Here is a 15,334-nt window from a genome sequence, read left to right on the forward strand (position 1 = left end):
AGGTGGGGAAAGGTTCATTTTCCCAGAGGTTTCCCATTAACTGCGAGATGCTTCCAGCAGCAGCAGGGAGGATAACAACCTCCTGAGCCTCCACAAGCAATGTTTGCTCCCCAAAGCTGAGCTACAGGACAAAGAAAGACTCAGCTTCTCCTTTGGCTCTGTAAAACCAGGCTGGCTTCCTCAGCAAAAAACCCAAACAAAACCAAACCAAAACCAACCAAGCAACAAACTCACGAAACTTACAAACTTCAGCAAAACAACATCATATTCCCCAGGAAAATAATTTGCTAGTGCTTTTTTTTTACCCCTCTTACCCCAGTTGTAAGCAGGAGCTTGCATCTGGTCACGTGAGCAGCTTTAGCAGATGAAATTGGTTTTTTTTCCTCACACTTGAAAATAACTTCAATACCAAATTAGGGTCTCTCACTTTCTTACTGGTTTGTATTTGACTCTGTGGGAATAACCTGGCAGTGCCAAGGAACTGATGTTTGCTTAAAGAAAAACTCTCCAGTAGAGCTCTCCTGCAGAAAAATCCATTGCTCTGACAATTGCCTAGGCCAAGTTCAGCTGTGTTTCTAGATGGATTTGGGCAAAACCCTTGGCTTCCAAAGGAGCTCCAGCCATTTACAGGGGGAAAATCCAGCAGCTCCCATATGATGCCTCATCAGCTGTACCCAACACAGTGAACAGCATGGTGGAAACAAAACGGTTTTACCTCCTTGTTAGAAACTCGGGGTCTCCAGGCGCCTCAGACAAACAAACACCTCAAGCACAAGTTGTTCCATATGCTCAGTGTAAATCATGGAGAAGCCCCTGAGGAATAAATACATACTGGCCACATACATGCTATTTCCTGGGATTTTTTTTTAGTACTAACTCCAAACAAAACAGCCACAATGTGGAGATGCTGTTTATATCAGCTCCCCATCAACTGACAGGATGTTTATAAAGGAGAGAGCAGCATTACATAGCACAGACCCCTGTGCCCACCCAGTGGGACTCCCATGGCTCCAGGGAGACCTCAGAGCACCTTCCAGTGCCTAAAGGGGCTCCAAGAGAGCTGCAGAGGGACTTGGGAACAAGGGATGGAGGGACAGGACAAGGGGGAATGGCTTTAAAGGGTGGGGTTAGATGGGATATTTGGAAGGAATTCTTCCCTGTGAGGGGGAAGATGGGTAAGCCCAGGCACAGGTTGCCCAGAGAAGCTGTGGCTGCCCCATCCCTGGAAATGTCCAAGGCCAGGTTGGAATGAGCTTGGAGCAACCTGGGACAGTGGAAGGTGTCCCTGTCCATGGGAAGGGGTTGGAATGAAATGAGCTTTAAGGTCCCTTCCAACCCAAACCATTCTGTGCTCCTATGGAAAGAGATGGAGAAGGGATTCAACTCCTCAAATCCATGTGCTCACCTTGAGCAGAATGCAGGGTTTCCCCCTCTTTAATTCAGAGCTCTATCAAATCAGGAGAGTGGCCCAGTTTTCACAGCTGAATCAAGCCTATTCAACTTTGCTCCAAAGATTAAAAAGCAGCAACATTTTGGACAGATCACCTGGCAGGATGCCCACAGGGTATTTCAGTGTCCATCATTGCTGCTCTCTGGGCTCCTTCTCACCCTACCCACAAGCAAAAGATCTCACGGCAAACTCTATTTATCACATAAAAACCCACATGGGCAAGATAAAGTATTTTTTTTCTTATTTCTTTAATAGGGAACCCTAACAAGAACATACCCCTGTGGCCTGGGATACATGGCACATCAATAGAGAACTCTATATTTCCAGGGCTCTCCTCTCACTTTAATCATAACACATGATTTTTTGCTCTTTGCCACTGGTGCACAATGACCACAGGTTTCCAATGAAGAGGTTGCAGCAAATTCTCAGGTCTTTTTTTCCCCTCCATATCTTCCTGACTAACACAGCACTCATTCATGGGTATAAATAATTCCCTATAATTCCTTTTTGAGAACAAATAATTCCCTATAATTCCTCTTCGGCTCGTCTGCCGTTACATCATCCTGTCCGCGTGGGCAGTGAGTATTTCTGGCTTCTCCCTGACTCCAGCTCTTTTCAAGCCACCTCACCTCTCTCCCCGTAATTAGTAACAGGTTTTTCCATCACAGAAGTTGGAAGTTTCATTGAACTGTTGAAATTCAGCCCATTTCAAACAGTTTTTATGCAGCACAGGACTTCCAAGTTGCCACAGGACTTGGAGGTCATTTGAAAGATTTTTTTTGATCGTCTTGTGCAAGGCTTGACCTGGAAAACTCCACGACAAGAAAGCAGGAGCAACCCAAAACAACGGCTGGCAAGGTCTGTGTTGGCCAAAACACGTCTCGTGCTCCCTGAATTACCTTTTATTCTGGAGAAGAGCGTAGTTGTTTTTCACAGAAGCGGAACATCACGGTTCACATCACAGTTTACTGACCTAGAAGATGCACGTTGTGTGAGAGGAGGAAATGTCCACATTATTTACATATTTGACAGTAGTTTGTTCCCTGTAATCACAGAAACTGAAAATCTCTTCAAGCAGAAGGGTTTTTTGCAGATGCAGTTGGTCAGGGCTCCAAGTTTCACCTTTTGAATTATGATCTCTCCTACAGGCCGTGGATTAAGACTGTATAAATACACTCAGACTGTATATACACACAACCTGGGGCAGGCTTGCTTTTGTTGCTGAGATTTTTAAGAGGGGAAAAGAAATCCCATAGAACCATAAAATCATAAAATGGTTTGGGTTGGAAGGGAACTGAAAGCCCATCTTGTTCCATCCCCCTGCCACGGCAGGGACACCTGCCACTAGCCCAGGTCACTCCAAGCCCCGTCCAGCCTGGCCTTGGACACTTCCAGGGATGGGAAGGAGGTTTTGCAGAGATGTTTTAACATCTTGGCCAGTGCTGCTGGATGGAAAAGGCAGAGCTCTTATCTTTCCTTACTTCCCACTCTGACCTGCCCATCCAGAGATGCTCTTGCCCTTTTCCCTGGCTGTTTCAAAGCCTGGAGTGGTATCAAATGCAACAGAAATACATCAAGAAATATTTGCACAGAGGCAGACAGACAAACAGAAAGAGAAGGAGAAAAGCAGAACCAGCAAAAGCTTCAGGAAAATATTTTCTGGACCACTTCCTAACTGGGGTGCTGGTGGAGTGGGAAGCAATTGGATAAAAGCAACAACAAATAGTCTGAAACTAATGAAAACCATCTATTGCGAGCGAAATTAAAATGCAGTTTGCAGCCCTGCCCTTGTTCCTGCAGAGCAGCTCTTTGCACTGATTTGCAAGCAAAGAAATAGGGGTGTGAAGGCCCCAGCTGGACCCCACATCTCCAATCCACTGTGCGGATGCTCAGCCAGGGATGGAAAAGTAACAGAGCAACCCTTGGTTTTGGTGGTACTCCCTGATTTCAGAGTGAGCAGCAGCCCCACCTTGCAGAGGCAGTTTTTACTTGAGGGGAAAAAGATGAATTTGGGTTTGGTGGCTGCCCAAGGGGTCCCTGGAGGAAAAGCCAGCAGATGGTGCTCAAGGATGGAGCCAAGGTGGGATGCTCCTGGGTGTCCCAATGCACAGGAACCTGGAGCCAGCCTCCCGAGCCTGTGTGAATCACACGGGGGAAATCCACAGAGCTGCTTAAATCAGGGGTAGAAACGGCCCAGCTGAAGCACATCAGCAAAGAACTGTAAAGCTTCACCACTCTCTGCCAGTTCCACTGAAGACTTTTTATGAGGGGCTCAAGCTGGGACCCGTATTCTGAGGATGGGAGGACACCAAGGTCCCCTTTGCATCCAGGCAAGGATGTAGCACACATGGCTTCTTTTTTTTTTTTTTCGTGGGTAGAAAGAGAATTCCTCAAAACCCTTCTGACTCATAGCATTAATCACGTCTAGTTATTAATACACCAGGGAGAAAATCTTGCTAAACTTAATCCCAGCTGCCTCTACAAATTACCAATGTGATGTGATTCAGTCTTTTACTAATTATCAGAGGGTTTGTTGGTGCCTGGGGCTGGAAAGTAGTCTGTTCCTGCAGATGTCACCCCCTCTCCCCGGGTGTCACTCACCCCCAGAATGTCACAGCAGCCACAGAAGGGACCTGCCTGGGTTCCCTGTCGCTGCCAGGATGGACAGGGAGCGCTTTTCCGGGGGTCACCAACACAAACATGGAGGCAACTGCTAAAGGAAGGGTTGGAAAGGATCGTGAGCGAAAGGGGAAAAAAGTAACCCCACCCCAAAATGCCCTGAGCGTCCTGGCTGGCTGCTCCCCAACTGTGTGCCAGTGACAAAGCCCCTTTTTGGAAAGGAAAACCTCTCAGCTCGGTTATTACAGCCATAAAGGCAGTCAGATGGGAATTGAACAGCTCTTACAGCCTCATTAATTATTGGAGCACTGATAAAAGTCATTTCAATATTAAAACCATATTAAGACAAAGAAAAAAAAGGAACAAATGCTAACACCACAACAAGAAATTAATCTAACTTCCAAGTTAAATATGTTCTTAATCGAGCTGCGATAGGCACTCAACACATGTGCACACTTTACTAGTACTGTTACATTATTTACCTGGAATCCTCTATCTTGGCTGTTTTCACTATGGTTCTGAGGGTGCCTGGAACTTTCCCATGGTTTGTTCTTCTGGGTTTTTTTCAGTCAAACAAAAATGTTTCCCTGTGCTCCTCCATTGCCACACAGAAAATTCTGGTTTTCAAAGGTGTTTCTGAAGTAAAGGCAACAAAGATCCCAGCTGCTATTGAACTAATATGACCAGACCATACTGGTTACCACTGGTGGTGGCAACCTGGAACCACTGGACCCCATTTGGTGGATGTAATTCTTCATACAGGTAACAGCACCCACAGTCGTGAGCTGCTGCTTTACTGGGATGCTGGTGCTGCTGAATCACAGAATGGTCTGTGTTGGAAGGGACCTTAAGCACCATCTCACTCCCAGCCCCTGCCACGGGCAGGGACACCTTCCACTAGACCAGGTTAATCTAGAGCCTGTCCAGCCTGGCCTTGAACACTTCCAGGGGTGGGGCAGCCCACCTGGGCTCTCTGCCTGACATCCAAAATCACCTGGAAAAGCCCTTGGTTTGGATGCTTCTGCTGACATAACGCACCTCCATCGTATGTATTTTATCCTCCAGCAGCTCTCTCTCAACCACTCGGAGTGAAAATAAACATTTTAAAAATTAAAATAAAATAAAAATAGGCTGCTTGTCAGTGCTTGGCAGCCGCTCCCATTCCCACCACCCCTGTTCAGCACCCACCGACTGACCCCCAGTGAGGAGCTTTAGCTCCCTTCTGCCAGGCACGTCTGTTATTTGGGAACACCCTGCCTTTGAGCTTCAGCCTGACAGATTTGGAGGGGGGACATGACACCCTGCTTGCTTTGAGGCTCGAGGCTGGGGAGGTTCACTCTGGATCCCACCGCGAGGTCGACGTTCAGTCTCTGCCAGCACCAAGACAAGCACCATTTCTAGAACAAGCTGTTGCATCACTCCAAGGGCTCAGCACTTTCCTGAAACATTCCAGCTATTTCTTTATGGGGCTGGTCTTGTGAACAGGACAAAACCAAGAGCAAACATCATAAATCCCTATTTGAAAGGAGAATTTGACTATTTGATTCCAGGGAGTCCAACTCTGTTCCAGCCTTATATGGAACCAAACAAGAGCAAGAGATAAGAATTAATGTTTCCATACCACTCTTTCTTGAAAAAAAAAAAACAACAAACCAACAAAAACCCACTCCAGGCTGAAATGTTTGACTTTGGCCAGTGATCTGCTCTCGATAAAGACAGAGGAATAAAATTAGTCCCAAATTTAATAGGCTCTAACAAATAAAAGGTTAAAGGTATTCTTTCACATTATATAAGTTTAAAAACTTTCAGACTCGATTTGTTGCCTTTTAAACTTTTCCTTTAAACCTATATGTATTTTAAAATATGTATCCTTATGCTAAGGAATTACCTTTTATTTATAAGTTATGCTGTAACATAAATCCCCCACTTCTTCCTCCGCATCTGGGTAGGTAAAAAACTCCTGCTGTTTTCAGTAGGAAACAGCAGATTTCAATAGGAAACTGTACGAAGAGACTCTCTCCCGCTGTGTAGATGCTCGTGACTGTTCAGGGGAAGAGGCCGAGCTTCTCGCAGCCTCGAGCATCTCGGAACGGCGCTTCATAACTTAGTATGGTCCTTGGCACGTCCTGGCTCCTGCAAATATCCAAGCCCAGCCCTTCCTGACCAAAAGGCATAGTTTAATCGATTCCTTCCATTCCACAGGGCCTTTGTTTTGTTTTGTTTTTTTTTTCTTTTTTTTTATACGTTTCTTCTCAGAGATAAGGGGGAAGCACTTTGGATACCGCATGGCCAGCGCGGGAAGGGGAAGCCGCGCAGTGCGGAGGCGTCCCCCGAGGCCGGCCGGGGGGGGAGTGGGGACTGTGTGTGATGAGCAGCTCTGACCTCAGCCCCAGGAACGCCAGCACCAACCATCTGGATCCCATTTGCGGCGCCGGCTGGCCCGGCCCCCCGGCACTGCCGCGCCCGCCGCCTCCCCCGGCCCGGCCGCGCTCAGACCCAGGGCAGCCGCCGCGGAGGGACCAGCGCATCCCGTCCCGCATCCCGCCGGTGCCCGCACCCCACGGAGCCAGGCAGGCGGCCACCGGGAAGGCTGAGCAGCACCGCGTGCCATGAAGCAAGGGTGAGAGGCGCTTCGGAGCAGAAAATCCTGGAATAAGCAACTTTTTTCGGAGGTTTGCTCAGAGGTAAGTGTTGCTTTCTGCGCGGGAGCCCTTAGCCTGGGCTATAGCCCCAGCCAGCTGCTGTGCCATTTCCCCCCTTCCTCAGTGGGGTGTTAGTGCTTGGGGAGTTTTCAAGGAATTTTGGACAAAACCCATTCCCAGGTTTGCATCAGTGTTGGAAAAGCGGAGGTGCGGGGGGTGGGAAGGGCGATTCTGCCGGTTTACTACTCTGGGAGTCTCCTCCCGGAGCCGCTGCACCGCAGTTGTACAGGGACGCTCCTGTCCCTGCCGCTGCAGGTGAATGAATCCATTCGGAAGAACTCAGCAGAGTACTTCCCCTGCTATTACGGGACGGTTTTTGCCTTTGATACCTCGAAATCACTACAGCAGCTGTCTGATGGGATCAGAGCAGGATGACATGGGAAGCAGTGCCCCAAGGAGGGCATGTAATATTTAGGGGAGCTGCTTAGGCACAAGGAGCATGAATGGGACCCTGCAAGGAGTGTGGCTAAGGTGGTGTCTCAGTGCCTCTTTCCTGCTCCCAGGGCTTGGGGTGTGTTTGATAGCCACCCTCACCCCTCCTGTCCCAAGGTGAGGCAGGATGAACCTGGCAGAGATGCTGGTCAGCCCATCCGTGCCACTCGAGTCCTGCTGCCAGGCATGTCCCCATGGCTCTGGGGTGGGCCAGCGTGTGGCTCCAAGAATAATCCTCATCCTCCTGTGGTCATCCCCAGAGAGGGAAGTGAGCCAAACAGCCTTTCCCCTGAGGGAACAGGCTCTCCAGCCTTGCCATCACCTCCTGTCTCCACAGCTCCCGTCCACACTCCCTCCCGCCTTCCCCAGCCCTCCTGCCCCGTAGCCCCAGTTGCCCTCGGCTCCCTGGGGCTTTGACACAGCAATGCTCTTGCTGAGGGGGCGGCTCTGACTAATGCTGGAGACACCCTGCCACCGTCCCGCTGGGCTCAGCAAAGCCCTCCCTTCCCAACTGGAGCCTGGAGCAACAAATGGTTGCGGCCAAACTGGTTTCCTGACCAAGAACGGGGGCCAGAACTGGCTGGAGCAGAGGTAGCCAAAGTGCCTCTGGTTCCAGTGGGTGTACTGGGAAACTCTCAGCTCATTTCTGGTTGCTGTGATGATTCATTTGTGCTCTCAGGGGAGGAATCTTGCGTTTTTCAAACTTCTGGCTTTACCCCATTACTTACTGGTTTAAGGGGAAAAAAAAAAGTCAGTGCCTGTGGTCAGATAATTACTGTGCTTGCATAGTGCTGCTTCTGGGGCACAACCACCCAGTTTAGGAGGTTTGTGGAGGACAGACAGATGTCTCCAGCCTGAGTTTGTTGCAGGGAGCTGGGGGATTCCTTCAAGGCTGTGTAGGAATGCAGTGGCAGAGGAGAGACTCTGCACTTCCCTGGCACCATCCCTTAAGTCACCGGTATCAGAGTTCAGGGAAACAGGCTCTTCATCCCCAAACTCACACCTTCATTCCGTCCTGCTCTTTGCAGAGAGGTTGACTGTGACCAGGGCTGTGATGGCATTTTTAGGACAGGAGTGGAGGGCTTTGTGCTTGTTGCCACCACATTGCCATTCATTCATTCATTCCCTTTCCATTTTCCAGCACTCCTCCCAGTCCCCCTTTCTGGTTTTTCAAACATCTCTACCATTTTCCATTCAAATGCATTCACTTGCCCTGACTTCAGGGTGAGCTAAACCAGCCCCTGCTTTACTCCCACATGCCAAAGGCGGGGGGAGGCGGGGGGAGTTCCTCCTCTACTTTTGCTACGTGCCTGTCCAGGAACAGGAGGGGAGGGAAGGGAACATCTTATTCCTTCCATTAGTACAAACTGTGGTAACTGCACAGCCTTGCCAGTCTTGGACTGTATTCCCCCAGCCTGGATGCGCTGGATTTCCAGGGCTGAGGCTGTCCCTGTGCTGGGCGTGCACGGCAGAGGGTGGCAGTGCGTGCCTGGTCTCTGCTGTGAATCACAGCCAGCCTTACCCCTCCGCGTGCCCATCACTTTTTCCACGTTTTTAAGTGCTCTGTGTTCCACATTAAGCAGCCGATTTGTTTGGGTGGAGAGGCTCCGGGAGGCTTCAGTTACTATACATAAAGAGTCATTGATCTTTGAGGGAGTTTCCTCTTCTTTTTTAGCAAATACTCCCTTTCCCCTTATTAACGACTCTATTTTAGTCTCAGCCTTAGGATGAAGAAAACAACTAGATTTTAAGCCAGCAGCATGCTTAGAAGGACAAAAATGAGTATATGATTCATATCAAACACAGCCAGGGAACTAGCCTGGATAGGATATAAACACAGCCTAACACTGTCACTTTGCTGAATTGGAGCTCACAAGGTTTGCAAAAGCAGGAAAGTTTTCCACCCTTTCAGGCTTGTTTGCTCTTAATATTCAGGTCTACCTTTGTAGGAGCCCAACAAACCTCACCTTCCCAGTGCCACATGGCAGCAACCTTCATGGAAACGCTTCAAAAGAGCCCATGCAGATCTAAATGGCTCCACCTGTAGCCATGAATAAATCCAGGATCTGTCCTATTCAAGCTCATCCTGAGCCTCTAGAAGTAGTTTTGCTTCTCCTGAATGCTGTGGAGTCAGGTGAGATTCAGTGCTCTGTGATGAAGAGGCAGCCAGGCATGGGACACTTATGTCCCTTGGAAAGGTAACCCAGCTGTTTCACATGGAAAAATCCTGGCATTTAGCCTCACATGTGCCCAAATCACTGCTAGGAGTGGCTTTTGGCTAACAATTTACCCAGCTGAGAGAAATTTAACAGGGTATTTATCCAGGCAAGAGAGGAGCATGCCATCTGTGCCTCTAAGGCTCCATATCAGGAGTTCAGATTTCTCCTCCCTGCTTGCTCCACAGCGTGACCAGATGCATATCCCACTGCTGGGGGTGCAAACAGCTGTTCTGGGTGGCTGGCACTCACTTTCAAGCCACTGGCAAGGCTTACAGCAGCCTCTTGTCTTCACTGCCAGTTCCTATGGATGTGGATACAGCAGAGAACAGGCAAGCCAAGGGGATTTGAGGCCCAGCAGTTTGGTTAGGAAACAGGGTGATGATGAGATCCCCACAAAGCAAATTGAGATGAAAGCAGAAACAACTTGGTTTTGACTCTGACATCCCATGAGACAGACTTTTAGAGGGGTCTGGAGGATGCTCACAGCATCTCATCTCTTGCACCATCTCTGGGACGATGCTTTGCCCTCCCTCATCTCCTTTCAGGAAACCTGTTGGGACCCAGCTGCAAATCCACCTCTTTCTCTCAGTACAACATGATGCACCCTCTGTGCACAAGGAATTTAAGAGATGACATTGTTTCTCAGGTTTTTACTCCATATATTCTTTGGGGATGCTCTAGGGCTGGGCAGGAAAACTGGAGCACATGTACCACGGTTTGAGGCAGTGAGGCATCCCTGGCTGTGACAGGTGGCAAAGCTGCACGAGACCAAGCCCAAACCCAGGCCATTTGCCCCCAGAAAAGCACACCAGTTATAGCTCTGCCTACCATGCTTGCTTTGGGTCCTCTGCCCTTTCCCAGAGGCTGCTCAGCTCTGCACAGCACAAATGTGTCGCTGGGAGGGGGAAAAAATGTCCCAAATACAATGTCAGTATGGTTTGGACCTTAGAGACCATCTCGTTCCAGCCCCCTGCCATGGGCAGGGACACCTCCCACTAGCCCAGGCTGCTCCAAGCCCCGTCCAACCTGGCCTTGGACACTTCCAGGGATCCAGGGGCAGCCACAGCTTCTCTGGGCAACCTGTGCCAGGGCCTCCCCACCCTCCCAGGGAAGGATTTCTTGCCAATATCCCATCTAACCCTGCCCTCTGGCAGTGAGAATCCATTCCCCCTTGTCTTGTCACTCCAGGCCCTTATGAAAATATTAGTCACTGATTTTGGATTTCCTGCTTATCACATGCCAAGAGTCAGTTCTGTCCACTTCAGCCCTTTAACCTTAATAAAAAAAGTATCAAACTACAAAATGCCGGGACAGAAAACCCCTCTGACAGCTTATTGCTTTCTCTTAAGAGTCCAGCATGACAGATAACATCAGCGCCTGAAGCACTGCCCAGCTGAGAATTCAAATTTGAGAGGGATTTTGCAACATTAGTTATTCCCTCTGCATGCTGTTGCACCTATCTATATCCCTGCATGACACACATCACATTCCCATAGATGCTTCCCCACCTTCCCAAAGCCAGGCAGCCCAGCTCAGAGGCAGATAGAATGAACCAAAGTGGTATGCAACAGCTGCAGTAATTTTTCCCTGCCTTTTATGTTTTGCTTTCTAAGTCTTCTCATCTGCTTTGCACTCTTACAGATTTTCTTTTAAATATACTCTAGTGAAAAAAAAAAAAAAACACATACACAAGCAGATGATTGCTTAGAAAGTGAATTTGAAACATTCCCTCGAGGGAAAATAAAGGAAAAAAAGATGTAAAATGTCGAATTTTATGCACAGAGAAATATGTAATATGCAAAAAATAGCTGCTGGGGAAAATATTTAAGGAAATCACTTCATTGTGTCAGGGATAGAAATGATTGCTTTTTGAGAGCATTATTAGGAACAGATGTATTTCTTCTGATGGAGGACATATTGTAATATTAAGAGGTCAGCACACACTATATAAACTCCAAACACGCATAAAACCTTCAGATTATTTAAGTCTAACAAGGAGTTAGTGTTTTAGCACATGAATCACGAAGAAACTGGCTCCCCACGTTTTGGTGCTAGTTCTTAACAGTTCAGGAAAACTCTTTCCTTTCCTAAAGACACTCAGCAACCAGTTTTTTTCAGCTTATTTTTCCAGCCTGCAGTGTTTATATCAAACGCTTCACCAGAGCTTTCACCCCCTCCCAGGACTGCAAGGGACTTTTCATTTAAAAAATGAAACAAATCCACCATCAAATCGCCTTACTCAAGATATAATATTGAAAATCCAAAAACCCAGGAGAATAAAGTTGCAAAACAGATACCTGCCATAAGAATGGATGGCTTTGCATGATGCTGAAGCTCATCTCTTGTTGATGAACAAGTCCCTCTGCTTTCACAGGACTATGATGTGACCACGATGGAGGTCACTGAGAAAGCTGGAAATAGATCTGGAGGCCTCCTAAAGGCAAAAATGGGAAAGGAGGTGATAAAAAAGAATAGCCAATTTATTATTGCTTGGGAAAGGCATTGTATTTCCCAGTCAGGGAGAAGAAATAAAAGCTGACCCTGGGTGTTGGTTTGGTGCACTGTGTTATCCAGGTTCCTCTCATGGTGCCCGTGGGCTGTGGGAAGGTCACGGGGGATCCCATGGGCAGGGGGGATTTTGTAGCACCAGGGGGTTTCTCTTTTCCCTTCTGCTGCATTTCATGGCTGTAAACAGGCTCTGTGCAGCTGCTCAGTGCAAAAACCCCAAAGCTCCCAAATGTTTGCTTCAGTCCTGTCATTTGTTAGCTGGCAAGACATTAATTATCACTGGTTTATCCTGATGCTCTGCTCGTCCCCAGCTGTTGCTGGGATAGGCTGCCAGCATTCTAATACACAGGATGATAACATAACTTCCTAGGTTCTGGAAAAGAAATATGAGCACTTTGACAGCATACATTATTTTAATGGGCTGTTTTTCCTTTGCATGAATTTTAGTTCGTATTTTTCATTCATTGCTAGCAACATTTTAAATCTGTGGCATCCCAGCCTAAAGGGGAAGGGAGCACCCAAGACTCTTGGATGCTCAGGGTTGAAAGGAAAGACAAAAGTCGGAGGGTCCACAAAAGCTTACACAGTTTTATTGGTAAGTTACACACTTGGCATGGAAATTGGTCTGTCAGACCCTGATTTCTGACACACACATTAGCCCCCTTGTCTTGGAACCACAGAATCGTAGAATATCCCGAGTTGGAAGGGACCCACAAAGATCATGGAAGTCCAACTCCTGGCCCTGCATGGGCCACCCCAACAATCCCACCATGTGCCTGAGAGCTCTTCTCGGCTTCTACACACTCCCAGTGGGTGCTGCAAGGCAAGCCCCTCTCCAAAAACATGCAGCTCTTCCCTAAACCTCTTCTTCCCCGAGGGGAGATGCTCCAATGGGGTCGAATGGGTGGTTGTCATGAGCTCAGTGCTTTTTTGCAAATCTCAGCTCTGGGACCTACAGAACTTTCTGTATTTGTGTGCTCAGGGGTCAAACCCCATGGCTAATCCTGCATCCATGGGGAAGCAGAGGTTTTCCCTCTCCATGTGTCCTTTGGGTGAAACTAGTTTTTCCAAGAGCAAGCTGTCCATCGGGGAAACGGTCCAGCAGAGCAGGTTTGCTCCCAGTGGAGGCATTGGGAGGTTGGGCTTGGAGTGGAACAGCCAGGGGGATGGACCAGTGCCAGCTCACGAATGTGATTTTTTAATTTATTTGTGAATGACAGCGATACCTCTGGGCTGCAGCAGCTGCCTCTGTGGATTGAGGGATTGCCAATAACAGGGAAGACTTGCTGTGTCTTAACTCACAGTGTGTGCTAACTGCTGGCTCTGGGTGCCTGTCAAATGTCTCTCCATCTGGCATCATTACTGTTGTTATTATTATCATTACAATTATTATTCACAAATGTGGGGGGAAAGGTAGAAGGTAGCTTTTTCCAAACTCATAAATGCCAATGTCAGGATCAAGTCAGGTTTTGGGAAATCAGGTGGAAGTTGTCCCCTCCCTTCCACTAACCTGCCCTATGATAGCCCTGAGGAGTGTTTCTTCAATGAAAGTGGGATTAGCTGCTTATTTTTCCAAATTCCCAGCTCTTGGTTCCATTTCCAGCCATGCCAGCAATGGCCATCAGTGTAATTACCATGGCTTTCCTCTTCCCCCTAGCCCTCTGAGGCTCTTGTATTGGTCATAACTCCCTGGATTGATGGAATTGGCAAGGATGGTATTAAGAAAATTGAATTACCTTTTTTTTTTTTTTATGGTGATGACCTGGTTAACAGTTTGATGTATTTGAGTCACTTTTGGCTGATTTGAGTAATTGAGCTCCTTTTGTGGAATGAAAAGTATTAAATCACTGTGTTCCCTTTTGGGAGGATATTTTCTCAGTTAAGCAAGCCTTGCTGGTTTCTGCTCCGTATGCTTGGAAATGAAGATTAAATAATAAATTGGTCATCTCCATGACAACAGAAACACGGCTTTCCTGACAGAGACATTGTTTCAGAAGGCTTGCCAGGTGGATCACAGATAACAAACTTGCTTAAATTATATTTTTGGCTCCAAGAGATAAAATATTATTCCTGGGGCCTTTCCAAAATACGATCAGCCAGCACAGGCTATTCCACCACCGGGGCTGTGAGCCTGGGGGAGTCCAAGGCCTTTTTGCTGTACAGCCAGATCATGTGGTTCAGTTGGGTCTGGAGTATTTAAATTTCCATTTGTACATTTGGGACAGCTGAAAAGGTGAGCTGAGGCTAAGCGAGAGGTTCAGGGCAATTGCTGTGGTGTTTAGAAAAAATAAAATAAGAAATGGCAACAGCAAGAGGGAACATCTTGGCCAAGATGTTTCAGCTGGTCATCCGTGGGTGAGAAGGGCAGGTGAGAGGCAATGACATATTTTGATGGTAGAAATGTAGGCTCAGCAATTTCCCGTGTATTGGGTATTACCTGGGACAGCACTGGCAAGAGGAAAGTCATCTCAGTCCACAGGGGTGATTAAATGTCAATTATGTGAGTGAGGATTCCTCTTGCAAAGGGTTGCTTGCTACGAAGCAGACTGTCCAGCAGTAAAATATTTTCTTTCCTGCCAAAATGCCACAAAAGCCTTGTAAGACCACATGGTTTCGGCTTTTCTATCTCATACCTCATCCGTGCCTGGCCAGCACTGCTGCTGTTTCTCACTCTCCCCGTTTTTCTCCCTTAGGTCTCACACTGGGTACTTTGAAACAAAGAGAATAAAAGGAAAGCTCAGATAAAAGACCAAAATGAGGAAACACCGACATTTGCCCTTTGTGGCAATGTTCTGTCTCCTGCTCCCAGGATTTTGCTCGGTTCGTGCCCAGCAGCAGGCAGGTAAGACCAGACTGCTTCCCCTGACTTTGGCCCTGTACAAACGAGCCACTAGCTCACCCTGTTTGTTTCTTGGCATGCATGTCGATGGTATGTCGTGGATTGATGACCTTCTGCTCCGCAGCTCCCACCTCGCTGAGGGTCCCTGGGGACCCAGACCTTGCCAGCGCGCACGGTGCCCTCCCGAGCATGTCGCTGGCCCGTGCCGTGCCTTTGAGGATGCTCTGCGGGGGACTGGGCTGTGGGGTGTGCACCCAGGGCGGCCCCGAGAGGGTTTTCATGTGGGCAGAGCTGTTCTGCCCTCCTTGCATGTGTAGGAGGGCTTTTAGCAGTGAGAAGAGCACTGCCACTGACCTGCAGGGAGGCTGCTTTAAGAGGAGGTGCTGGTGCCTTTGGGACCAGAGCTGGTGTCACTGCGGGGGGTGTTAACAGCAGGAAAAATATGGAAAACTCATGCCAGCACCCAGACTGCTTAAACCAAGGAACCCTTCCTTCCCTGAGAACCACCACAGAGCCAGCAAAGCCCCGAGTCAGCAAAAAACGTGCAGGAGACCATGGGCAGCTA

General features: G+C 48.2%; 1 protein-coding gene across 1 annotated transcript in view; it reads left to right on the forward strand.

Moving 5' to 3' along the window:
• COL6A3 (collagen type VI alpha 3 chain) overlaps positions 1–15,334 on the forward strand; it is a 75,863-nt gene that overhangs the window by 8,303 nt on the left and 52,226 nt on the right. The window contains exons 4-5 of the mRNA XM_027735091.2: positions 6,328–6,753; positions 14,624–14,772. Of these exons, the coding sequence (XP_027590892.2) occupies positions 14,685–14,772 (88 nt within the window). The 5' untranslated portion in view covers positions 6,328–6,753; positions 14,624–14,684. The remainder of the gene's footprint in view (positions 1–6,327; positions 6,754–14,623; positions 14,773–15,334) is intronic.

Source organism: Pipra filicauda, unplaced genomic scaffold, assembly GCF_003945595.2.
Source record: "Pipra filicauda isolate LSUMZ 115617 unplaced genomic scaffold, ASM394559v2 scaffold282_size1924045_pilon, whole genome shotgun sequence".
In the NCBI taxonomy this organism is placed as follows: domain Eukaryota; kingdom Metazoa; phylum Chordata; class Aves; order Passeriformes; family Pipridae; genus Pipra; species Pipra filicauda.